At 52.6% G+C, this 26,433-nt stretch overlaps 1 protein-coding gene across 1 annotated transcript; it reads right to left on the reverse strand.

Annotated features, from left to right (window-relative positions):
• Positions 1 to 23,584: 23,584 nt before the first annotated feature.
• Positions 23,585 to 26,170, reverse strand: FOXD2 (forkhead box D2). The gene has a single exon (XM_081225351.1). The coding sequence runs from the start codon at positions 25,822 to 25,824 to the stop codon at positions 24,367 to 24,369; it is 1,458 nt and encodes a 485-aa protein (XP_081081477.1). The 5' UTR covers positions 25,825 to 26,170; the 3' UTR covers positions 23,585 to 24,366.
• Between the last annotated feature and the right edge of the window lie 263 nt (positions 26,171 to 26,433).

Here is a 26,433-nt window from a genome sequence, read left to right on the forward strand (position 1 = left end):
ATGACAACACTAACCAATCTGCATCCCCATGTTCATTGTAGCAATATTTACAATAACCATGATATGGAAACAACTTAAGTGTCCATCAATGGATAAAGGAACTGTGAGATATATAGACATAGACATAGACATAGATATAGATATAGATAATGCAATATTATTCAGCCATAAAAAGAATGAAATCTTGCCACTTGCAGCAACATGGACAGCCCTCGAGGGCATTATGCTAAATGAAATAAGTCAGACTGAAAAAGACAAATACCATATAATCTCTCTTATTATGTGGAATATAAATAAATAACCAAGCTTATAGACACAGAGAACAGATGGGTGGTTGTCAGAGGTGGGGGCTAGGCGTGGGAAAAATGGATGAACTGTTTTCAGGGGGTGTTATTTTAAATAAATTGAAAAAAATGGTGAGTGGATGGTCGTTGGTGGATAGATCAGCATACATGATGGAGGAAAGGCAAGAAGGAAGGAAAGGAAGGAGGGAGGGAGGGAAGAAACTGATTGCATAAGCAGTTGAATGTGGATGAATGGATGACCCAGGTGCAGGTGTGAAGTCTACTTGTCTATAAGGAGATCTAAGAAAAGTGAAGCTTGATAGAGAAGGTAATTTCTCACCTTGAGAGACAGAGAGACCTTACTGATAACAGTAATAGTAATAGTGATGATGAAAGTTGACCTTTGAAGACAACACTTAAATTTGCAAAGAATGCCTACATATTTTTGTCTCACTGAAAATTTTCAAAGCTGTGAAGCTCAGGTTTGACATCCTAGTACTCCCTCAGCTGAGGTTGCACAGCTATAGCAACAGGATTTTCTGAACTGAAATTCAGCACACCTGGCCAACTCTAGCCTCTAGGGAACAGAGTGACAACAGAATGGAATGTATGACAGGTATCGTCCTGGGGAATCTGGGAGTGTGGTTCTGGTCCACAACTGGTCCGTGACAGCAAAGGTCTGACCCACAGGCAACCTCTGGGTCTGGAGGTGGGTAGGAGTGATGAAGGTACATGAAAGGACAAGTGGGGGCACACACACACCCTAGACCAAGGCCACTCAAGAGATGTCAGTCCAGGTAAGTCTGACATGACCAGAGGCTGGCAGAGCGAACGGGGGAGGCTTCCCGGAAGAGGTAACACCTAAGCTAAGGTGAAGGATGGTGTCATTTGCTGAGACAGGGACACCAGACTAGGAGCACTTTGGTGGATGGGAGAGGGACATGAAGTTGGGAAATATAAATTCATTTAGGGACCAGATGATCCTGAAGTCTTTCTGTCCATGCTTCCACTTGTGCAGACCTCACCACCTAATGGACCCGCCCCTGTCCCCTTCTTTCCATCGCCTCCATCTACCTAAAAATCCTCCCATCCTTGGAGCGTTCCAAGGGTGAGGATGGCCCGGTAAGGGGTGACCAGGAACTGTGCCCTGGAAAAGCAAACCCACAGCTGGAGAGGGTAGGCTCCACACACATCAAGGCTCCTGCCTGAGCTCGCATGTCTTCTTGCACGTCTGGGGCTGGCCCAGCTGCCTTCCCCTCTTCCTCGTCCCCAGTCAGTAGCCCGGTTGCCCACACTGCCCAGCTCTCCTGGCTTAGTTGGAAAGGATTCCTCTCTCTTCCATCCAGAAGAAACAAAGTTAGCTGTGTGACTTTAATCAAGTCAGGAACCTCTCTGGGCCTCAATTTCTTTGCCTATAAAACAAAATTAATAATCCCAGCCCTGCCTGCCCCCCAGGACTCTGAGGAGAATGAAGTGAAGTGCAAATGGTCACCTACTGAACATCTGTTAAAGGTAAACAGGTTTTCAATGTTTCAGTAGAAACCAAATACATAATTACATTAAGCTGATTTTTAATTTTCTTCTCTTTGCTGATGGTAGTTTTTTGTTTGTTTGTTTGTTTTTTGCAGTATGTGGGCCTCTCACTGCTGTGGCCTCTCCCGTTGCGGAGGACAGGCTCTGGACGCGCAGGCTCAGCAGCCATGGCTCACGGGCCCAGCCACTCCGCGGCATGTGGGATCTTCCCGGACCAGGACATGAACCCGTGTCCCCTGCATCGGCAGGCAGACTCTCAACCACTGCACCACGAGGGAAGTCCCGCTCATGGTAGTTTTTAATGTTGTTACAGTAAACAAGAATTACTTATTTAATAACGTGGGAAAACTAAAGTTTGAAAAAGTAAATTCTACTTAGGAATGGAGAAAAGTTTAGTATTTTGAAATTATACACAGGCATTTCCTGTTTTGCTATTTCTTGTGATGATTCTCATTTATAGGTATTGTTATTGTTACCATCATCATCATCATTGATAATGAATTTTTATCCTTATCTTACAGATGAGGAAATCGAGTCTCAGGAAGACATACTTGGCCAGACACATAGCCAGTCACTGGCTGAGCCAGCACCCAAATCTTTGGTCTCCAAGTCTAGCGATCTTTACATTACAAAACAAAACACTTTTATATGACATCTTCCTGATGTTGGCAGTGCTTACATTCAATTTTTAATTCTCATGTGTGTCCAACTGCCACATATCTAAATACACATATGGTGAAACTTCAGCTATCTAGAACCTTTGATTAATGCATTATTCCAGATACCTGAGCATTTGGACAGCTACAGATTTAAACATCAACTTTGCGGGGCTTCCCTGGTGGCGCAGTGGTTGAGAGTCCGCCTGCCGATGCAGGGGACACGGGTTCGTGCCCCGGTCCGGGAAGATCCCACATGCCGCAGAGCGGCTGGGCCCGTGAGCCATGGCCGTTGAGCCTGCGCGTCCAGAGCCTGTGCTCCGCAACGGGAGAGGCCACAGCAGTGAGAGGCCAGCGTACAGAAGAAAAAAAAAAAAAGTACTCTTTCCCTGACTTCTTAATCAGCATATACAGAAAGTAAGGTAACCTTCCTTAAAGCCCAAAGGCAGCCATACTAATCCCAGATGGACCTGAGTGTATATAACCTCATCATGTCCTTTCTCTGACTTCCATTTTCTCAATAATAATAATAACAACAACAACAACTAACATTTATTGAGCACTTACCACATGCATTGCTCTAAGGAAATATTAACTCACGTAATCGTCCTAACCCTAGAAGACAGATGTTGTGACTCCTGTTTTACAGACAGAGAAAGGGAGGCACCAAGATGTGGAGCAACTTCCTCAAGGTCACGGAGCTGACAGGCCATGGACTCAAGATATTAACCCAGGCAGCAAGGCCCTGGCAATGAGACCAGGTGCTTGCAGCCCTGGCATGGAGGGCCTTACCCTCCACACCCAAAGAAGTGTTGGATGGACACGGGTGCCCACCCCCAGCGTAGCCCAGACTCAGGAGAGAGCGCATACCCTCTCCAGGCACTCTACATGGTCTTCCACAGGCCACCGCAGAGGCTTCGTGGAAATTCCTCTTTCTTTTTCTCCCCAACTCCCAACTGTTGCTGCAGCTTATGAAACTCAAAGATCCTCAGTTCTGAACTTTATACCTTCAGCTTTTTTCTGGCTGTTGACAAATGGAAAAAAAAATCATTCTCAGGTTTGATGTGTGTGTGTCTGTGTGTCTGCCCACAGAGGAAAAATGACATTTTTTGGTCCTTCCATCAACACCCAGTTGCATAACACCGGAAGAGACGAGGGGCTGGAAAGAAACTCAAGAAGGTGGCCGCAGCCTCCTGCCACCCATCCCCAGCCTGCCATGGGCCACACAGCAAACCCCACTGCTGCCCAATCCTTTCCCCTGTCCTTCTGCAGGGAATCACTGCTGTGGCCTCAGACCCAACCTGGAAAATATAGCATTCCTGCCCACCTTCTAACCTCATCTCCCACAACTCCCCGGCACACACTCTATTTTCCAGACCAACCAGGCTCCTCATTGATCTCAACCCATGTTTCATGCTTTCCTACCTCTGTGCCTTTGCCCACACTACTTCCACTCCAGGAATGCCTTCCCTTCTCCTTGCCCTGTGTCCAAACCCACCATCCTTCCAGGCCCTGCTGGGGATACAGAGATGAATAAGGGAGATAGGGTCTCTGCTCTCAAGATAGTTATTAAAAAGTGACTGTACAATTGCATATGGTGAAGAGCCTCCACTGCTACACCTGTACTCACATCCCCTCTGCCCCTGTGCCGCCACCATCACCTGGCAATGCTCAAAAATACCGTCAGTCTCTCCTTCGACCACTGTCTGCATTTAACGGAGATTCTCTTAAATCTTTTTTTTTTTCTTTTTTTTTTTTTTTCAGTACGCGGGCCTCTCGCTGTTGGGGCCTCTCCCGTTGCAGAGCACAGGCTCCGGACGCGCAGGCTCAGCGGCCATGGCTCACGGGCCCAGCCGCTCCGTGGCATGTGGGATCTTCCCGGACCGGGGCATGAACCCACGTCCCCTGCATCGGCAGGCGGACTCTCAACAACTGCGCCACCAGGGAAGCCCTCTCTTAAATCTTTAAGGCCTTCGACCAAAGCCCACTTCCTCCAGGTAATCTTCCAGAACCCCACTGTCCAGATATAATCATTCCTCCTCTGAACTTACTCCTTGCTGGTTTCAGTGGACCTTCTCTGTGGGCAGCCCTGTGCTGAATCTCATGATTCCATTTACACAGTGAGTGTAAGCCCTGATCCCCACAATCTGGGGCTTCTGACCACAATCCCTTTCCACTTACCCCAGTGTGCCATACAAAGACCAGGATGGTCTACGGTGCCATGTCGAGGCAAGGTTTGGGTGCATCCAGTGAAGCCAGGGTGTTCATAGGGCCCATCTGATTCTATAATGTGCAAGCCTGAAACATCTCAATGTTGACTGTACAGACTGGAAGTCTGTGCCGAGCAGTGTCATTCTTATGGTTCAAGTCAGATCATTTTTTTTTTAATTTTGCTCAAAATTATTATCTTGGGTAGTGTTCTGAAACCTTTTCAATAGTTCGTAAGGGGGCTGCTTGACAGACAAAACACCGTAGGGCGGACAGACACAGACAGCTTCAACCAGCAAAAATCGCCTTGCCATTGACTGGCCCCAAAATTGTTCAGGAATTGGAACAATGAGAATTTTTCATGAATGACTGCTGTCCAAAGATAATTTGGTAGGACAAGGTAACTCAGTGAGGAAAAGGCCAAATCAGGGTAAGGCCATGTTCATTTTAGAGTAAATTTAAAAGGAGATGAAAGATAAGTCAAATTCTGTAATTATGACAAGCACTGAGGAGGGGACTGTATCACACAAAGGTAATGAAAATCCAATTTGAGATGCAATCATGTCCCAGAATTCTTGGAGAAACTGTTCAACTTTCCTGGGGTGTTGGCTTCTCAGGGGAGTTAAGTGCCCTGCCCTGTTTTAAACAGGATGGATGGGAATGTGAGCTGGCAGGAAGTAGGGAGGCTTGGCCGCTGAGTGAAGTGGTGGCATAGTGTTGCTGCCAGCCCACCATACTCTCCTACAATGATCCCACGAGACGACCACCCAGGCAGCTGCGGGGGGGCTGTGCACGGGCAGCCATCTGCCACGCTGAGGATGATCTGCTCTACTCAGCCAACTGCTTTAGAAGTCACTGTCCCAGGTGGCAAACCTTCATCCCATATCAGAAGGGCAGGTCTCGTGGTCCAAGGACTCACCTCCCTCAGTAACTTGTGCTTGGAATACTCCACATCCATATCCACATGCAGAGAGTGCTCAAGACTCATCCAACAGACCTATGACTGAAGGTCCAGATGTCGTGGAGGAACAAAACACATCTGGAAGCCAAGGCTTCCTCTAGGATGGAAATCTCTCTCCAGCTGCTTCCAGCCAAGCACCTGTCCAAGACACCATCACCACAGACAGGACTTCTCACGGGTGAATTCAACACACAAAAGCCAATAATTGGAAGAGAAGCAGGACCACTCACAGGAGCATTAAGAAAGTGGTCCTTCTTGGCGCTTTCACTGCCAGGGCCTGGGTTCAAAAGGGGAACTAAAGATCCCGCAAGCCAAGTGGCACGGAAAAAAAAAAAAAGTTAAAGAAGAAAGAAAGAAAGAAAATGGTCCTTCTGAAAAATGGAAAGCTGTAGAAATTCATGGTTATTATTTTAACTATTATCATGATTATTAACTTGAGGAAGAGGAGGAGAGAGATTCACTGCATCCTTACAAAAGAAAGCAAATAGTATGGTGACCACCAACTGCCTTGAGCCCTGGAGAATGGGCTGCTGGAGAAACTTCCATCGTCCTGGGAACGACCTTCCTCAAGGGGTCTGACCAGGAAACAGTTAACATAGTGCAGGAGGAAGCCAACAATAAAAGCTAAGCAACCACAAGACCTAGAAGGATCTTGTGATAATTTTCCATAGAAATGCAGGAAAAGACACTATTGCTTACAATATATGATAATTATATCAAGTTGTTCTGAATAAAAACAAACATCTCCAAGGGTATATATAGTTCAGAGCGTGCTCAGAAACCAGTGCAACTGATGCAATAATTCCACTCTCCCAAAATTAAAACAGGATCTCAGAAAAAGTAGAGGATAGATGAAGCAAAATCTTGATAATTATTGAAACTAAATGATGGATATATATAAGAGGTTCATTGTACTGTTCTCTCTGAAAATGTTCATAAAAATTTTTTTTAACAAGTGTTCTCAAAAATTCAGAGGCCTGTGACAACTACTGCTCCTACTTTTTAAACACTGTTGAAGTCTTTGTGGTTTAGGTGACTGTTGATTTTTAGAACTACCCTCTTTTGTAGTACATGCAAAATAAAGATTCTTATGTAACTGCAGAAAAAAAGGAAGAGAGGGAGGGGAGAGGGGAGGAGGGATGGGAAGGGCAGGACAAAGCAGGGGAGGGCATGGCAGAAAGAGCATGAGCTTCCACAGGAGCTGGACCCAGTTCCCATCGCACCTTTAGCTGTGTGACCATGGGTAGGTTTGTGATACTCTCTATGCGTCTATTTCTTCTTCCTGAAAATTAGGATATTGTCCTCCACAGGAGGAGGCTATATTTAAGTAATAGATGTTGAGGCTATAATTAAGCAATAGATGTTGAGTATTCAGCACATAGTAGGCACTCAAGAAATCCTGACTATTACAACTCTCTGTGCTTTACAAAATAGGTACATTCAGGAGACGCTATGCTTTACAAAAGAATTCACCCCAGGGTCCCTTTAAGCTCTCAGCCCTGCTAGTACATTTTAAACGGGATTGAGTTTGCAGAAAACCATTTACACAGGACTTTTCAAGAACGCAGCAGCCAAGGCACTAATAAAGGCAGGCAGATCTACAGAGGGAGCTCCCTGGGCAGACTCTCTCAGATCCTGTCCAGCAGGATTCTCTGAAAGACTGGAAACTAAAAAACATCTTCTCTGAAAACCCACAAAGACCCACGGGCTGCCCTCTGAGAAGCCTTTTTTCCATGCATATTTGGAAGGGCTGTGGTACCTCCAGTTATGGGTCCAGGCTTATGAAGACAATAGTACTAGGCTAACAGCATTGGTTAATGTTTATTGAGAGCTTCCTATGGGAGGGGCACTGTGTTCATTCTCATGCATTATCCTGCACAAGGCAGTAAAAGCTAATGTCTGTATAACTTCAAGTGCTTTCAGATGAAAGAAGTTCCTATAATTCCCCACAAAGATCTCTATTGGTTGTTTTTTTTTCTTTTCAGGTAGAGAAACCGAGGCACAGAGTAGGTAAGTCATTTGCCCAAGGTTACCCGGCTGTAAATGACAGATTATCAGAACCAGTCTAGCTCTGAAGTCCACCCCGTTACAGACCCACTGCTCTGTGCCCCGAGCCCCCCCCCACCAGCACTCGATCCAGCAGAGGCAGGACTGTAGGGCAGAGGACCCCTGCAGGAGGCACTGTCCCTCCTCTGTCCCCTCCCTATCTCCCTTAGCCCTCCACAAGCTGTTGTCAATTGCACTGAAGTATTTACAGCAACCAGCGACCGCTGACACCTCTGCCCACGTGGGCTATAATTTGATGCTCAAGCTGTTAAACGGCCGCTTTCGAGCGCTGAGCTCTTCATTCACGAGTGTCTCTCCCAAGAGCCAGGCTGGCTGCCTCTGAGCTTCTCCTGATGCTTGCACAACTCTCCTGCTGGTCCCAGGCGTGCACACACGTGCACACATGCCAAATAAGCCATCACACACAGACACCCCTCACACACACAATTACCATCACAAACTGATCCAAGTTCGCTGTTCAGGACACACCCACCAACACATGATATGTATCACAGATTCCCAACCCACCCAGTTCACACCCCTCTTGTCATCAACACACAAGACACTACATGGATAATGGCTGAGGGTATTCTGTGACTGCTAATAAGGTCAATCTCATATCCAATTCCATGAAATATGCCCTCTCCGTGTAATTATCCATAGGAAAATTATCCACACACCCAACTCTGCATTAGTGTGACCAGAAAAATCCTGAATAGATTTTTTTTCACTTACTTGTTTTAAATACAGCTGTCACTTGGACGTACCTGTACCTGATCGTTGTTTTATCTAAGTCGTGGCTGCATAGGGGGTTCATTGTACTATTCTCTCTGCTTCTGCGTGTATTTGAAAACGTTCTTCCTGGTGTGTATACCTAAACCCCTGACTACATCTGTGTGTCGGTGCCTGTGTGTGTTGTGGGACGGGGTGGGGCTGAGGGGTGTGCATGTGCTCTCACACTAGCACGGCTGCCTCTCTCTGTGTGTTTGCACAGAGCAGACCCAGCGCTGTGGCTCTGTTGCCAGCCCTCTCCCCAGGGAGTCTTTGCAGAGTAGGGTTGCCCTCTGCATAACTATCCAAGAGCAAACACATCAGAAACCAGATCCTCTGGCCGCCCCCATTAACGTAGCAATTGGGGGAGGGGCATTCTGAAAGAGGCGAGGGAGCAGGGGATACAGGAGAACAGAGGAAGGAACTGGGACCCGTCAGGCCAGAGGAGAATAGATTCAGGAACACGTGCTCCTCTGTAATCACCAAGAAGATGGTCCAGAGCCGTGGACACTGACCGGTTGAGGGTCTGAGGAGGACATGGGCTTCCAGCCCCTTGGGAGCCCCCCGGGGTCACCAGATCTGTGAGGACAGGGGTCAGCCTCAGCCCCCTTCCTGGAGCTGCTGAGGTAGGGTGTCTAGGAGGCTCCAGGGGATGGAGGCGACAGAGTGAGCCTGAGCTGAGAAGCCCCGCAGAGCTGCATTCTGACAAAGGAGATTCAGACTGGGCGCAGAGATCCCTGGAAGATGAATGGGGAGGAAAGAGAGGGAAGAACAAGGGAGCGGGTAGGGGAGAAGGAATGTCTGAGTAGTATGGATGAGAAGACTGAGGCCCAAAGAGGACCCAGGGCTGCACCGAGAGATAAGGGACAGGAACTCTCGCAGCAGGAGCAGATGAAAGGACCAGGGTCCCTCCAGCAGCCTTAGTAAGCCACTGATGAAAAGCAGGTCCTGCCCTACCTGTCCAAGCTGCTAGAGTCCTCAAGGAAACCTCCCTGGGGCCTGGACCATGCAGAGGAGGGGGAGGGGTGAACGTACTTCCCTCCGCAGACCCCGCCTGGAGGCCCAGGGAGGAGCAGGAAGCCGGTGAGAGGGAAGAAAAAAAAGACCTGCCAGTAGGGGAGAGGGAGCAAAGGGACCGGTGGAGTCGGAAGATCAGAGTTCAAGTCCTGATGCTGCTATTTCCGGTGCAACCTTGCAGCAGCCCTGCAACTTCTCCAAGTCTCATCTGGAAAATACAGATGCCTATCCCAAGGCCCCATGTGGACCAAATGAGACAATGGTGATGGAACTGCTTTCTAGCGAGGTCTGTGCACCTCCTCGTTGATGGAGATGCCAGCAGGGGAGAAGTCACGAGACAGAGCGTAGAGATGACAGAGAGCAATTATCTGCCAACATGGAGATTTTATTCTTAATACTTATGTGTGCTGATAGGTCCTGCCTCATCCCACAAAGGATCTGAGTTGTCTGAGAGGGAAAAAAATCACTGACTGACTGAAGGACAGATGGGTGGACAGAGGAATAAAGACAGAGGCAACAAGAGGGCAAGAGACTTCCAGGGGGAAAAGGTCATTCCTTCAGACATTCAACCTTTCCTTCCCAAGCATCTTCTATGTTTGGTTTCGGATGACCTTCCCCAGATAGAAGTGTGACAAGGTCAGTCTACTCCTCTCCCGATTCCTTCTCCTCCTGCGTACAAGACCAGACACTATTTCCCAGCCTGCCTGCAGTTAGCTGGAGCCGTGTGACTACGTTCTGGCCGAGGAAAGTGGTCAGAGTGATATTTGCCACCTGCAGAACTGGCCCTTTTAAAAATCCCCCCCCGAATTCTCTACTCTCTCTCCTCCTCTGCTGAGTTGAGAAGGTCCAGTGGAGGATGCCAAGCACCTAGAACTGGGGTCCACAACCCCAAGGGGTCAATTATAGAATCTGTTATGTGGGAGCTCCATAAATTTGGATGAGAAAAATTTTACCTTTATTTCTACAAACCTCCATACTGAGATTCAGTATTTTATTCGATTACAAAGAGAGGCAACAAACCACAGTGGTATTCCCCATACCTGTAACTGTGCCACCCATAGAAATCACAGATATTTTTCTATATCATGTTAAGTGGCTGCAGAAATATCAAAAGGTCATTTATGCTGAAATTGCACTATTAATCCCTTTGCTGTTTTCTATTTAACTTGTTATATTATTATTATATCAAAATTTTACTGTATTGTTTTATCACACATCCTACTATGTCAAAAATTTTTTAATATTTTGATACTTGAATTTCAGTATAATTGGTTGCTTTTGTAGTCCTGTGAATTGGATTTTATGCGTTGAAAAATCTTTATTCTTTTTTTTTGGCTGCGCCGTGCAGCATGTGGGATCATAGTTCCAGGGATCAAACCCATGCCCCCTGCAGTGGAAGCGCCGAGTCTGAACCACTGGACCACCAGGGAAGTCCCAAAAAATCTTTATTCTTAAGGGTCCAGTGGCTTCACCAGTCTGCCCAAGGGAATCTAGGACACAAAAAAGATAAGAACTGGGCTTCCCTGGTGGCGCAGTGGTTGAGAGTCCGCCTGCCGATGCAGGGGACGCGGGTTCGTGCCCCGGTCTGGGAGGATCCCACATGCTGCGGAGCGGCTGGGCCCGTGAGCCATGGCCGCTGAGCCTGCGCGTCCGGAGCCTGTGCTCCGCAACGGGAGAGGCCGCAACAGTGAGAAGCCCGCGTACCGCAAAAAAAAAAAAAAAAAAAAGATAAGAACTCCTCCCCTAGATAATGATGGAGCCCTTAGAGGGACGTCCCTGGGTCTCTGAATGACTCCCCGCCCACTACCACCACCACTGATCTGACATTTGGATTGTGAGAGGACTGAAAAATAATCTTTGTTAAACTACTAAGACTTTGAGGACCTTTTATAATACAGAGGGGATTCCTTGTGACTCCAAGAGGAGTCCAGGCTGGACCTCTCCACCTAAGTTAACTCTGGATTCACTCTTAGCTCTCCTAAATGCCCTTGCTCATAAAGGATGGAATGCCCTGGATGCCTTCCCCTCATACTCTAACTTCTACTGTCCAAATGCTCCCAGACTTTCAAAGCCCAGCTCAAACGCCACCTCCTGCAGGAAGTCTCCTGGGCCTTCTCCCCCTCCCAAAAGTCCCTTGCCCCTGAGCTGAAGCACCAAGAGCTAGCAACATCAGACTGTGAGCTTGCCCAGGGGTAGGACGTTGGATAAATTCCCTTCCTGTCCCCCAGCCTACACCCACCCCTACAGTGGGCCCAGGCCAGGGATGCCCAGCCATGGTAGGGCTGGTAAATGTTTGCTGCGTGGGAGGCAGATGAGTGGTCAAGGAACCGTCCGTTTGATTCAGCCCCACTCCCTCATAACCTGGTCCAGGTCCACACTGTGTGCTTGCTTAAGGAAAATGGGGGGAAGGGGGAGGAAGGCACTAGTGCTTTCCCACACTGGGGCCCCAAGTTCCCTTCTCTTGAGATTATTTCTGCTCAGTGTGGATTTCCAACCAATACATTTTGTCCTCTGGGTCTCTGTAGTTTGGGTAGCCAGATGAGAGTAGAAGTCGTGAAGGAGTTAAAAACAAGATGAGTCGGATGAAAGATACCTCCTGTGGGTCCCAGCTGAGTCATCCTCTTTGTCCCACACCCTTGAAATCCACTTCCTCTTGCCCACTCCCTTCTCTCCCACCCCACCCTCCCCTCAACAGGCACTTGAAGCCTCTGGCATTGGACAGGGAGCACTCGTCTTCTCTGTGCAATTCTGGAAGCCCAGACCTGCTCCCTGGACAGCTGCTGCACCATGGGGGAGTGGGGATGGTGGGGTGTGACTCTCTGGTCCCCTCTTTCAGAGGGTGACTACCAGCCCAAGCTCCTTTCAGCATGGAGAAGAACTGAGCTAGAGTCCAGACCACCTTTCCCCCTTCAGGTTATCTTGCTACACTGGCGCTCAGGGGCCCCCAGGCTCTGCCCTAGATACTGCTGTGCCCACTTCTCCCCCACCACACAGGGCACCAGAGACCATTACTGCTCTATTAAGGGTCAAACTTCTGAATAACATTAACTCCACTTGCCTTTGAGCAATGTGACGCATGTTTGGAGCACTTCCACACACACATGGTTGATCCATTCACTCATGTGCCAGGCCTTGTGACATGTGCTAAGAACACAGTGATGCACTAGATTCAACTCCTGCCCTCAAGGAGTTCCCAGTCTGGTGAGGGAGGTGGAGCAGTGAGCAGAAAACACTCCACAATACGTCCTTTAAAAGCACCAGGCGTTGTAGAAGCACCGGGGGCAGGATCTCACACCAGGCTTGGGGGATGGGGTCAGAGAGGATGGAAGGCTTCCTGGAGGAAGAGACACCTGACCTGGGAGTGAACCAGGTAGAAAGGGGGAGAAGGGACAATCAGATGCATGAACCATAGAATCACTGGCTCTTGGGCTCATCAAAGGGTAGACTCAGACTCCTAGAATCGTTCTTCTAATGAACAACCATTTATTGTGCCAGATGCCATGCTGGGTAAAGAGATCTCAGAATCAAAGGGATCTTATATCCCAAAGCCAGCCTGGCTTCCATACCCTGCTCTTGAGGGGCAGACTGCCTCTTCCAACTCCAAGGACCTGAGGAGAGGAAAAGGGGTCTGAAGATGCCCTAGGTGTCAGAATGAAGGGTGAATCCCTCCTGCTGGTATTAAAGGACCTCCTAGGGATGGACACTGGCACACCAGGAGGGGACCTTCACTCCCTGCAGATGCAGTGACTAGTAGCCCAATGGTCAGAGCTCTGTTGACTGGAATGGTCAGAGCTCTATTGACTGGAGGCAAAGTCCAACAGGATGGAGTTTTGGGTGATGGCCACTCTTGCCAGCAGGTTCCAGCCTGGCAGAGTAGGGAAGTGATTCACCTCCTAAATTACATCCTCCAGCTAGTCTCTCGCAAAGTCCCAGGTATCTTCCTTCAGAGCCCATATTACAGTTTTAATTAGATATGCACTTGTCTGTTTCTTCCTCTCCTCCACTAGATCATCACCACCTTAAGGCCAGGAACAACATCTGTTTTGTTCACCACTGTATCCTCAAGCACCAAGCAGGTAATAATAGACTTGTTGAAATGAACTGAGACTGATGAGTGGATATGGAAGGACATTCCAACAGATGAGGGGCAGCCTGGTGATAAGCTCATTTCATTTCACAGAGAGCTGCACTGGGTCCAGGAGAGGATGGAGTTGACCCAAGATAGAGCTGCCAATGTATATGGAGGGGTGGGAGGGCAGGGAGGACTGTTGCAGAGGTGGGAGCACAGACACAGAAAGGCGCTCATAGCCCTGGCCCCCGAGATGCCCCAGCCTCCACGGAATCAGTTCCCTTTAGGAAGCCCCCTCCGCACACTCAGCCACCGTCACGGCAAGTCCAGCCTTCTCTTCAAACGGATGTCCCAGAATCGGCCTATAGAGCCAGAGGGGGAAAGGATGGAGCAGTGACCGGTGTGGAGGCAGGGGTGGGGATGAGGAGCCCAGTTTTGGTGCCAGAGCTAGGGGACCTACAACAAGGACTGGACAGCTTCAGCACCTAATCTGTGCGGAAAAGCCCTGCGAACGAGAGCAGAGAGCCACCCCGGTTAGCCCAAGATCATCCCGTCAGCACTTTAGCACGGATCGGCCCGGGTCAGTGCAGGGTCACGCCTGTTAGCGCAGGGTCAGGCCCGCTCAGAGCTGGGTCGTCCCCGTCAGCGCAGGGTCATCCCTTTTAGCGCTGGGTCGGCCCGCTTTAAAGCAAGAGCTTCCCGGTTTGCAGACTCAGCCTCTAACGGAGGGTCAGAGCGGGCGGGGCGGGGTCAACTCGGTAAGCGGTGGAAAAGCTCCGGGTACTTTGGGGCCAGCGGCGCCCCCAGGTGGCAGGGCCCCGCAGGCGCTCGGATCCGGGTCGGGAGGGTTTCAGGAACCTCTCGTCTTTCACACTCAGGTGGGGAGCCTTGTGGACCCAGGCCCGTGGCCTCGCCCTGCAGGAAGTGCTTTGCTTCCCAATGTTCCTTACACGCATCTTTGGGGCTCTTTTCTGCTCACAGCATGCAACTGCGTGCCCGAGCGTATTTGAGAGCAAGAATCCTAGATGCTGGCGGAGAGCAGACAAGTCACCGGGAAACTCCAGCCCCAGCTCCAGAGGAAGCGACCACGGAGCCCGGCCCCTCCCCTCCCGCCTATCCCCACTGCCTTGGGTCTCAGTCTGTGGGCACACATTCTGCGGACTTGTCTCTGAGACAGCGGTCCACCCCCCCGCCCCCAGGCTTTGGGTACTTCCCGCTACGACCCCACACACTCTGAAGTTCTCAAGTTTGGCCTGGGACGGGACACTGGGGAAGAGGCAGAGCACAGCCCGGTTCCCAGCCCGGCTTTGGAACTGTTCTTCCCACACCGCGGGCCACCTGTACTGGTTCCAGTCCGTCCAGCCCCTCTCCCACCTCCTGCTAAACACATGAACTCACCCAGCGCTTCCCAGAAAGGGGGGCGGGGTCTCTGGGTGAACAGAGACTGGAGTCAAGGGAGCTGGGGGAGAGGCTCCCGGTCACTTTTTGGGCCAGCCTCCTACCCCCTGCCACCCTATCCAGATGCCACAATGGGTGGGGCTGGGAGCTCAGCAGGCTGCCAGGTAGGCTGCCAGATGGCGACTCACCTTCACACTCATCCACATGGTCCACAAAGGAGATAAGGTTATGCAGAATCCAGGGACAAAGACATACCTGGAGACTCAGCCACCCCCCTATGGCCCTGGCAGGGGAGGAGAAATCACAGGGTCTAGGTTGGAAGTTTCTTGGGTCCAGAAAGGAGGGAGCCAAGCCCCTCACTCTCCTGCCCCTCTGTGCAATGGAAGCCCTGAGGTGGCCACCTGGACTGTGCCTCTGGAGTCCCAGCACAACCTGTGGCAGGCCAGCTCTGTACCCTCCTGCACCCTCGCTGTAGAGTGATAGCTGAGGGAGGAGCAAGAACTCCTCAGCAGACTGGAGGGAGGAGCTGGGCAAAGCCACTGACCCCAGACGGGGAAGGCGAATCCAGGCTAACATAATCCAGCTCATTTCTCACACCAGGAAACTGAGGCTCAGCGAGGGCAGGAAGGACTGGCCCAAGGTCACAGAGAGCACCGTGGAGAGAATCAGGAATCCTCTCCCCTCCTCCCCTTTTCTGTCCCCAGTATTATTCAGGGTAGGTGCTAAAGTGAAGACTGCAAAGGAGGGGAAAGAGCCATCAAAGCCTGGTATCTTTTAGGGGTCAGTGTAACTCAGAACTCCTATGTGCCCCTGTGGGTGCGTGCACGTGCCCCAGCCACACACACACACACATACACACACTCTGGCCTACAGCCCACCAACACCCTTCAAAGCCCTGAAGCTGGGCCAGCACATCCATCCTGATCCAGGAAGGAATGGTTCCAGCCAGGGCAGCCTCAAGCCTAGATGATCCAGATTTTCTTCAGTTATTCTCCCGTGTGTGAAAGGTCTAGATTCTGATGGGGCATGGGAAGCAAGGCTTGGAGTAGCCAGGTGGGTGGACTAACTGACAGATTTGCCAACAGACTCATAGAAGCAAGGAGGGAGGGATGCTACTGCCTAGGAAAACTGAAGGGAAAGAGGCAATTTACTGGCAAACTCTGACCATTCCCACCCCCCTTCCTCACAGCCAAGCTGCTGCCCGAAATTTGGCTCAGTCTAGGGCCGGGTGAAGGATTCAGCTGCCTGCCCCAGACCAGGGACCCAGCATAAAGTTGAGCACAAGATGCTCCTGCTCACCCACACTCCTCCCGACTGCCACCTCGTTCACCTAAGGGCAACCTATCTCATGCCCTGATTCATCCGGATAATTGTTTGCTCTCCCACACCTTGATCTCAACATTCCTCCAGTCCTGCCTCTGGGAAGAAAGGAGAATTCAGAAGCATCCATAGTGCAGACAACACTTAAGATTTCCCTAGAGTACCAGGGGAGATGCTGGGTTTTTAGTTCCCTCAAAAGATCTAGGTGAATACTTTAATTATTGATGCCGGTGCATAGAGGCTGCAGGCTCCAACCTTACATTTGGCATCCTGCTGAGCAACCTTGGGCAAACCCCATCCTCACCCCTCCTCTAGACCTGTTTCCCCATCCATTCAATGTTAGCCTTGGAAACCTTGCAAGCGTTGGTGTTACCGGCTCTACACACTGTACTTGCCCCCTTGCTGCAGATCAGTTTCCTAGGAATGGAAGGGAAGACTCCAAAGCACCTGGGGACTGCTGACCAAGTCCCTCTGTGCAGGCTGGAGTGGGGCGGGGGCATCTCACGGCACCAGGCAGGAGAGCAGGTCAGAGGCCAGACAATGGAGCCTCTTAGCTCCATTGGAACAACCTGGATCTACCCATCTAAGGCAGGCTAAAGGGACTGGACACTAGTGGGTTAGGGAGGAAGCGGGAGCTTTGGGTGGAGGCTAGCCTGATCCACTACTGGTCCGGTCACTGTGCCCCTCAGCACCTTCACTGGCTGCTCCGCAACCCTGGCTTTGTCTGCAGTGGAGAAGGAAGTAGGGAGAAGGTGGGCAGGTCTCAATCTTAGCTCGAAGAATAAGGGAAGAGGCTCAAAACTGAGGCCTCCTCCCCACCCTCACAGAGACCCATTCCTAACCGTTCCACTCCAGTCCTCTGCACCCACATCTCCCCAGCCTCTGCCTCTGCCCAAGGAGGAGGGACCACACTCTCACACTCACAGTGATACAGTCACAAATATACGTGCTAGTACACACAAGTATTCAGCCCCAAGCAGTCACCCACACAGACACGTTTCCTCTCACACACAAACATATACACAAACACAGACCCCAAATACCCCAAAATCACATACACATGGACTGTGATACCTGGATACCATCATCACAAAGTGGAAAGCTACCATCCTTAACCCCTAAAATACCCAATTTTTTTTAACCTCAAATATGGTGATAATCACTTCTTTTGCCTTTTCTTCAGTGCTCAACTATCGGAATTAGACTGCATCTAATGACACTAGGCACATGTTTGCTGCTTGTACCTCCAGTACAATGCCCAGCACACAGTAGGTGCTCAATAAATATTTGTGGAACGAAGGAGCCAGAGAGTTAAGAGATGTCCAGGGTTGGAGGCAAATTAACTCGCTGGTGTTTGATCCTTACCAGGTACCTCCTCAGACAGGAAAACTGTTCTTCACACAAACTGAGCCCTGACGCTGGCCTCACACTCTTCAGATGGTCAACAGAGGGAGGAGGGATGGGGTAAGTAGATCAGAGGCCAAGAGCTGCTGCCTGGGGCATCAGAACCCAGAAGCCGCGGCTTACAGTCCATCTGCCCTTTTGTTGCTATATTGAAGACTCATGGGTTTGACAAAAGGACACTACGAACGGTCCTCTGATCCTCCAGCCTGCCTGGGGCTCCACAAAGCATGGCTGGCTGGGGCGTCCTACCAGCATCTCCAGCCCTGGAATCCTACTCCGTGTACTGGGAGCCCAGGTTCTTGGATCTACTCGCCGGCTCCGCAGCTGTTCCGCTATGTAATCTTGGTCTGGGCCCTTCCGCTCCAAAGCAGTAAGTGGAGCCACGCGGTCCTCAGGACCCTCTAGGTTCCTGCCATCTGGGTCCGAGGCTAGTTTAAGCGATAACCTCACTAGCTGCCCTCTCTGACTGGAGTGACACGTGGGGAAGGGAGAACTAGCTCAAAAAGATTGGATATTTACAAGGAATTCACAGTTGAGATGTGAGCCCACAGGGCCATGAAGACGCAGCCCGGAGGGAAGGCGTGGACTAGGGTATGTGTGGGGGGCAGGGGAGAGGTGATTTCCCCCACCCAGCCGGGACCCGCACATCTGCATCTGAATGGGATGGGGGGGACTAGTCTAGGAGTCCTAACAGCACCGACACCTGCTGGGGAAGGGGACACAAAGCAAGGACCCTCTGTAAGGGGCGACGAATTAATTTGGACAATAAGCCCCTCTCCGGTACCCTCAGAGACCCCCACCGCGCCGCACACACACTGGCGGTATCCACACATCGTTTGAAATACGCTTCTCAGGGCTGCGGTGATTTTTAGGAATCGAAGGGACTGATTTAAATGTCTTCTTCCCCCAATAATTCGCCCTTTCCAGTCCTAAGATCCATGTAACCGCAATTCCCAAGATACTTCTGCCTGCGTAGGCAGAAGTGCCCCGGAGGTGAGACCATCCTAAAGGCGTTTTTCCAACATCGGGGGAAACGAGCACAGACCTCCAAGGCCCCGGCTTCCCAGGGCGAAACGCTCAGGACCCCTGTAGCAGCTGCTGTGAGCATCTCCCCAGCCGCCCGAGTGTGCGGGGTGTGACGCGTACCCCTCTGGAGCCGAGCACCGCCGAATAGCTGGGCGGGAAGGAGGCGGGTACGGGCTGAAGACCGGGGCCCTGTCGACCCCCTTCAGGAGGACGAAATTGCGGCGAGGAGGCTGGCATGGCCGGGAGGAGGGCACCAGGCTCAGACCCCTGACGCGTGGAGAAAAGCAAAGGCGCAGACAACGAGCGACTTCCGCTCTGAGTCCGTGTGGATCGAAAAGAGAGAACTCCGCAGACACCCAGGACTCGGAGCTGAGAGCCGAGCGAGGGTCAGAAACAACCCCAAGGGTGTCGGCGCCCAGTCCATCCCGGGGGCGCAGGCACCAGAGGAAAGCGCCTTCCTTCCGCCGCAGTCCGAAGCCTCCGAGGCTCCGGAGCGGCCCCAGCCTCGGGCCGCCTGCTTCTCCGCTACGAAAGGAGGCGGTGCCAGCTCCGCCCTGCGCCGCACCCACTAGCTCGAGGAAAAATTCGTTCCCTAAACCAGAGCTGGGAATCTCAATCTTCCCTACATCTTTCTATATTGGTACATCTATGCCGACCTTAAAGAACAGAATAATTCCGCTCCAAAACTCCAATTAGCATTTGTTTTGCTCTCAGATGCCCTGATAGACGAAGAGCTTAGGACGCTGAATTATCCTGTACGACCTCTGCCCACCTTTAGTTCTCTTTCACCGTTTCTCCGGAAATCTCAGAGCTCCAGCCCCAAGGTCAAATGTGAGCTGGGTCTCAGCATCCCGGTTGGTCCTCCTGGATGCATCACCAGGCCCCAACCCAGACAACCTTTTGAACCACGTATCGGAATAATTTAGGCGCAAACCCAAACTCGCCTCGCTTCTCTTGGCGGCATGCGCAGCGTTTGAGTTAAACTCCGACTCCGGTCCATAAAGACCCTAGCCGATCTGCCTCCTCACACCGCCCCCCTAAGCTTGAAATCCTACGAGGCACGCTCCACACGCAAATCTTTTCTCTCTTTTTCTTGCCGGGTCCCTCGTTTAAATAGCGTCGGCGCCTTTATTCGCCTGACCCTAAGCAGAGGAAAACCCGCCTGATCATCATTGTCTGGTCCGCGACCGGCCCCACCCCCGCCCCAATCAGTGTCACAAAACGCCCCTTTCAACAGATTCCAAACCCTCTTCACCCGGGCTCACCGAGCCTTCAACTTCATTAAGTGCGCGCTACGGCGGCGCTGGAGGAGGCGAAGTTTAAATAAACCGGAGCGGAGAGGGAGGAGGGGTGGGTTGCTAGTTGAACCGGAGAGGGAGAGAAGAGTTTTTGAAAAGGGGAAAAAAGTCATCAGGGGAAAAGCGCTTTGTAACCACGAAGACGCGCCCGCTGTGGCGAGAACAAATTGGATATGGAGGGGAAGTGTCCGCCCCCACCTCAGCTCCCGCTCCTGGGTGGTCCGGGGAGCCCCAGGAGAAAGAAAGATGGGGAGGAATCGGCGGTGAAAAGAATTAACCACTTTAATTGGGCTGCAAGAGAGAAATGGGGAGAGGCTCACCGATGTGCCCCGATCACCCAAACAAAATACCCTTCAGTAAAATAAAATAAAATAAAAATGAAGTAAAATGTCTGCCTTTAGCCTTGGCTGAAAGACGTATGTCAAAGTTTGAGAATCAAGGCTGTTCTCAGCCATAGAAAGCAAATCTGCAAGATGGGGAAATTCTGCCCGGAAAAACCCCCTCCCTCTTCTGTGGCCTCAGGCCTCCCGGCGCCGGATGAAAAGGAATGAAATTGAACGAAATTGAACGAAATGAAGTGAAATTGACCAGTGAAATTCGCCAATTTTCTTCCCCTTTAAACTGCCCGCTCTCAGCAGCACTCTCTGAACCCCAAGCCGATTTCTTAGCATTTTTTTTCTCACCTGGAGACACGAAGGTGTGCCCTGGATATTTTCTTATTATTGTCACCGATCGTTGTAGCTTGCGGGGGCAGAGGCTCAGCTGTATCCACCCAAACAGCCAGGGAACCCACAAGAGCCACTCCAGATGGAACGGCCTATTTCTCCTCCCAGGAGGCTGGGCTCCCTCCTAGGTAAGCCGACTTACACTGAACACCCATCCTTATGCACCCAGAGGGTGGGAGGGAGCCACTTACAGAACCTCTCTGGTCTGGGGGAGAAAAAAAAGTCCCAGGACTCTACCATACAAACGTGCAATTCCCTCAGTCTTCTCCTTGCCCCTCCCTACAGTCCAGGCCCCAGGTGGGTCCTTGCCAGCTCTTAATTAACAGGTTCCCAGCCCACACAACCTGAAGAAGTTCTGAATTCAAAACACCCTCCCTTCTCCCCTGCCTTCAACAGTGCACATATCTCAACAATTCTTTTCTGGTATTTTTCAAGGCCAGTAATTATATCTGGCCCAGATCTGGCCTTCTTGACCCACGGGGAAACTGGGGTCTGAATCATTGGTCTGGGACCCCAAAGATCCCTAGAAGCCCCTGCCTGGAAGGATGCATCTCACTCTTCCCCAATCCTCTTATTTCTCGCTCTTCCTGACGCAGACCCTCTGCCACATACATCTACACCAAGCAATAATAAGCATAGATAAATTCACACACACACACACACACACACACACACCCTTCACAAAGACACACTGAAGAATCCAGAAGGATCCACTGCTTCTCCTGGAAGTAGCAGGTGTGGAAATATCTATCTACACCATCAGATATGAATTCTGGCTGACTTAATCTTCTCTCTTCTAGAGGAGAAACAAATTGGTGTCTTCTACTTGAAGCTCCAACCTACATCTGGAAGTGACATATTCATGGAAAATGAGACCATGTAAGCTATAAAGTGTTTTACTAAGGACAAACACATGGTCATGTTCAAATGTTCAACCTTCCTCAAGTGAAAAGAAATGAAATCAAATTCAGCAACAGAAGTCAATGAAGCAGGCAGCCGGAGGCCATTATCCCAGTATCAGCAGACATTTCCCTTTTTACCGTTGAATGTAACCTTACTTCTCCTGGACTATTCGATAAAATCATGGGAAGGTGGCTCCCTGCATTCAATCTCCCTCCACTCCTGCAGTCTCTCATCAAGATGGATGAGAGGGCACCTCACCTCCGGCAGAGGGGCTGCATTTAACATATGCGTCTCGAACCTTGTCTCAATTGGGGAAGGGGGTAAGAGACTTAGAAGTCCCAACCCCTCTTCCTCAGCGGCGTGTTCTTCTCACCCTGATCCCGATTCTGACCCTCTTCGTACAGGGTACTCTGTCCTCTACCTCTTCCTTCTTTCCTACTGCTTCTAATGCCTGAGAATCTGGCTAAAGCAGCCTGTATGGCTTCTCCCTGTCTGCCCCTCTCAAGTTCTCTACATCTGGTTCTCTGACCCTTTCTTCTTCCTTCTCTCTCTGTCACTTGTTTCCCAACACTCGCCCCCAGCATGTGTCTATTTTCTGTGAAGGCTGAACTGCCTCTCACTGCACCTCCATATTCCTCTTTTTCTCCTATGACCGCAGTTGAATATTCAGAGAAAAGAGCTAAGTAACCATCTTTGTTTCACCCCAAGCATCACCTCTCACCCAACACCCTTGCAAGTCTGGCCACTGGGAGTTCCAGGCACAGGGCTTATGGAAGACTCCAGCCAGCCCAATGGCTTTGCACTCAACTCAGGCAACAGGTTCCAGTTCTGAGCGTGACTCAAGGGTTGGGGAGGTTTACCTTAACAGAGCAGGGCCTCACGGACTCTCTCCTCTAGTTCATAGTGCCCCTCTAAGCTTCTCGGGCTAGAGGAGAGAGGGGTTTCACAGTCTCCAATTCAGGCCTTTCACTCTAATTGTTCCATGTGCCAGGAGTGGGAGGGGGTGGCAGGGGGGGAATGCAAAGAAGGCCCTACAATGGCCAGAGAGAGACCTCTCTCCTCTTAGGGACACAGAAAGAGATGGTGACAGAGAACAGAAAACACAGAGACACGTTCACAGACGCACACAGTAATAAAAACACAGATATCCTGAAATAAAACCAACGCCCCTGCAAAAAAAAAGGACAAAAAGCAAGGCCACATGACAACCCAGACAAATACAAACACAAGCTCCATAAAAGCCCCCAAGTATAGTAGCACAGAAAGACTTACAGAATATGCATCAGTAAACAATTTCACTCAAATTGTACTTAATGGGTATAGATAGTGTCCATGAGCACGAGGCACCCAGATCAGCCCAGGCCACGCTAAAGTCTAAACTGGAAGATGAGAATCCCCAGGTGCATTTGAAACAAAGCCTCTCTGCAGAACCCCAGGCAGAAACCTTCCTGTGACCAGAGCGAAAATGAAAGCGCTGGAGGGGTCAGTAATCCCAGAATCCTGGCCCCATTAACAGCCAAAGGCCAAGGCCACATTGTCCCCTGTATCTGATAAGCCCAAGCCCTCCTCTGCCTACCTGGGCTGCTCAGGGCCCTTCCTCACTCCACTCTGCCTAGGAGTCCGGGAGACCCCAGACTGGGAAAGGGGAGTGCAGACAAGCAGACAGAGCTGGTGACTGCTGGAGTTCACGTACATTTATTCAATTGACACCAATGGGGAGTGGGGGGGAGGGAGACAGGTTTTTCTTTTCTTCCACACAAACCTTCAAACAGTTTCACAGAATCTCCCCAAGTGGAGAAGTCTAAATCAATGCACACCCAGTGGACAGAGAATGCAGATAGCAGCCCGCTGTACAGATATTTACACATAATTACAGGACCCCTGCCACAGGATGTGCCCTGGCCGCCCCCCGCCTCTCCAGTCCCTGACCCAGACCCTCCTCTCCCACCCCAACCTCATTGCCTTTAGCTACAATAAATATCCCAGGGCCTGGGACGTAGCAGACCGCTGAGAGGGCTGCTGGCCCTGGATGGCTGGACCCAGCCGGCCAAGGGAAAGGGGTAAAGTTCCTTCAAAAGCGCCCCAACACAAAAGAGGGAGAATTTTCCTCAATGGAGTGGGATTCCGGGATTGTGCAGGGATTGTGGAGACCCCTCGCTTCACCTGTCCGTTCAACTTCGCCTGTGTAGACATTGCTGTAGGCTTCCAAGAGAACGAAGTTCCTCGGAGAACAGCAAGGAAAAAAAAAGTTGAATTTTTCTTTTAAGCACAAAGCAGATAGTAGGTGTCTTTAAATTATAATATTGGACAATCAGGGCCTCAAAGTTGGGGAAGGAGTGTGGGAGAGGCAGAAAGAGAGACCTCTCTGCGAAGTTGGTGTTTCTGGCGGGATCTGCCGGGCCTGGGCGGGCACCTCTCCGGGAAAGCATTCTTCCGGGGCTGCCGAGAGGCGCTGAGACTGGGGAAAAGCGAAGACTTCCCCCTCCCCCTTTTACTGCTCAAACTGGAATGGGATCATGGCTAGCGACCTCGTCGCATAGACCCGGGCCTCCCCCTGAGCGACGGAGCCCGCTTCGTCCCAACTATCGGAGAGATTCCGAGCGTGGAGCCTGAAGTGCTAAGTCACGCGCGCCGGCCCAAGGTCTGGAGACTCTTCATAAATAGACTCCCTGAGTTCCGCTGCGACCGCAGGAGCTCCCGGGAGAGACTGAGGAGTGCGGGCTTCAGTGGCCCAGATCCCGACACGGTCAGAAGTGGCAGCCACTGAGCCCTGCTACTTTGCCGGCAAACGGGGGCCCTGAGGACAGGAGCGCGTCCCCGTGGTGCGAGAGGCGAATGTGGCCGGCCACTGGAGCTAGGGCCGGGGTAGTCAGCATGGCCAAGACCTGGGCCTGACCCCCAGGACCTGCCGCCGCCGAGAACGGCGATCCCGGGGAGCCCTCGCCCCCGCCCGGGGGTACTGCCCCGCCGCCACCGTGGCCCATGATGTGGTCTATAGAGAAGGAAGGCCTCTGCCCGGCCCCGGCGGCCCCGCCGCCCGCGTCCGTCTTGAGGCCCTGGCGCAGGAGCGCGGTGCCTGCTGCGGGAGGGCTCAGGGACGCGGGGTAGAAAGCTTTGGCGCAGCCAAGCTCCGCGCCTAGGAAGGCTGGCAGGCCTGAGGGGCCCGGGCCCGATCCTGTGCCCGGCGCAGGCGCAGGGGCCGGAGCCGAGGCTGCGCCCGCGAACACCGAAGCCGTCGGAGGTCCGGGTGGAGGCGCCGCGGCACGGCCTGGGGGTACCGACAGCTGGCAAGGTGCAGCGGCGGCGGCGAAAGCGAAGGCGTGCGGGTGTGGATGCGGGTGCGGAGCCGGGCCCGGCGGGGGTGCGCCGTAGGCCGGGAGCGCTAGCCCGTAGCCGTAGCCGTAGGCGCCGTAAGCCGCGAAGCCCGGCAGGAAGGCGCCGGCGTCCCCCGCCGCCGCAGCCCCGCCGCGCAACAGCAGCTCAGGGTGAGGGTGCGTGTGTGGATGCGGCGGCGGTAGCGGCTGCCGCTTAAAGCGCTTGCGGCGCCGCAGGAAGCTGCCGTTGTCGAACATGTCGGCCGACTCCGGATCGAGCGTCCAGTAGTTGCCCTTGCCCGGGTTGCCCGGCTCGCGGGGAATCTTGACGAAGCAGTCGTTGAGCGATAGGTTGTGGCGGATGCTGTTCTGCCAGGCAGGGAATTTCTCCCGGTAGTAGGGGAAGCGGCCGCTGATGAACTCGCAGATCTCGCTCAGCGTCAGGCGCTTCTTGGGGCTCTGCAGGATGGCCATGGTGATGAGCGCGATGTACGAGTAGGGCGGCTTCACCAGCGGGCTCCGAGTCGCCGCGCCCCCCGACGGCGGTCCGGGCCCGGGCCCCGCCGCGCCCCGGGCGGCCGCAGTGCCTGGCCCTGGGCTTCCCGCTGCGGCCGCCGCCCCTCGGGGCGCTAGAGCGCGGGGCTCGCCGTCCGAGCAGCCGCCGGATTCCTCCTCGTCGTCAGCGGCGTCCCCCTCGGCTTCCTCTGGAGGAGGCTCGGGGCCGTGGGGGAGTAGGTCCCGGGGGGCGCGGGGTCCGGAACGGGCAGGGGGCTCCCCCCCACCGTTGCCGCCGCCGCCGCCCACCACGTCTATATCTGCGTCGGCCTCGGACAGCGCGGCCGGGGAGCTCTCGGAGGACATGATCTCGCAGCAGCAGCTGCCCAGGGTCATGGTGCCGCCGCCGCCACCGCCGCTCTCCGGCTCCGCTCCGGCCGCGGCTCGGGCTCCGCCGCGCTGCCTCTGGGGCGAGTGTGTTTTGCGCGCGGGCGGGGAGGGGGCGGGGGACTGAGGCTGGCAGGGAGGGGTGTCCCCCAGCTCCGCAGCGCCCCCTCGTGGCCCACTCGGCCGCTCTCACCTCTCGATGAGCACCCGACTGGGGGCGGCTCTCTCCGCTGCCCTGGGAAACCAAGCGGGGGCCTGCGCCCCGGGCGCGGGCGGAAGGAGTTGAGGCCTTCCCTTACACAGCCGGTCTCGGCCCCCAGCCGCCCCCCTACCCCGGGAGGGGAGGTCGGTAAATTAGTTCCTCCCGCCTGGCGGCAGCCTAAGGCGGAAGAACGCGAGCCCGGGGCGGAGCTCCCTGAGCGGGGTGGGGCGGGGGCGGGCGGAGTGCCTCCGCGGAGGGGCCCGGCGGGAACAAACAGCCGCCGCGGCGGGAGCGCGGCTCGGGTGGCTCGAGGCGGGTCCTCCTTTCCCCGCAGATCCCGCAAACCCTCCGCTCCCTGGGGCCGCTGCCTTCAGTGCGCTTAGCCCTGGATGTTAAGGTTCACGCGGGCTCCAGCC

This window comes from Mesoplodon bidens (assembly GCF_964165515.1).
Source record: "Mesoplodon bidens genome assembly, chromosome: 2".
NCBI lineage: Eukaryota > Metazoa > Chordata > Mammalia > Artiodactyla > Ziphiidae > Mesoplodon > Mesoplodon bidens.

What these genes read in the sequence shown, in the direction of transcription:
- FOXD2 (XM_081225351.1), bottom strand. Translation starts at nt 25,824, where the DNA reads ATGACCCTGGGCAGCTGCTGCTGCGAGATCATGTCCTCCGAGAGCTCC.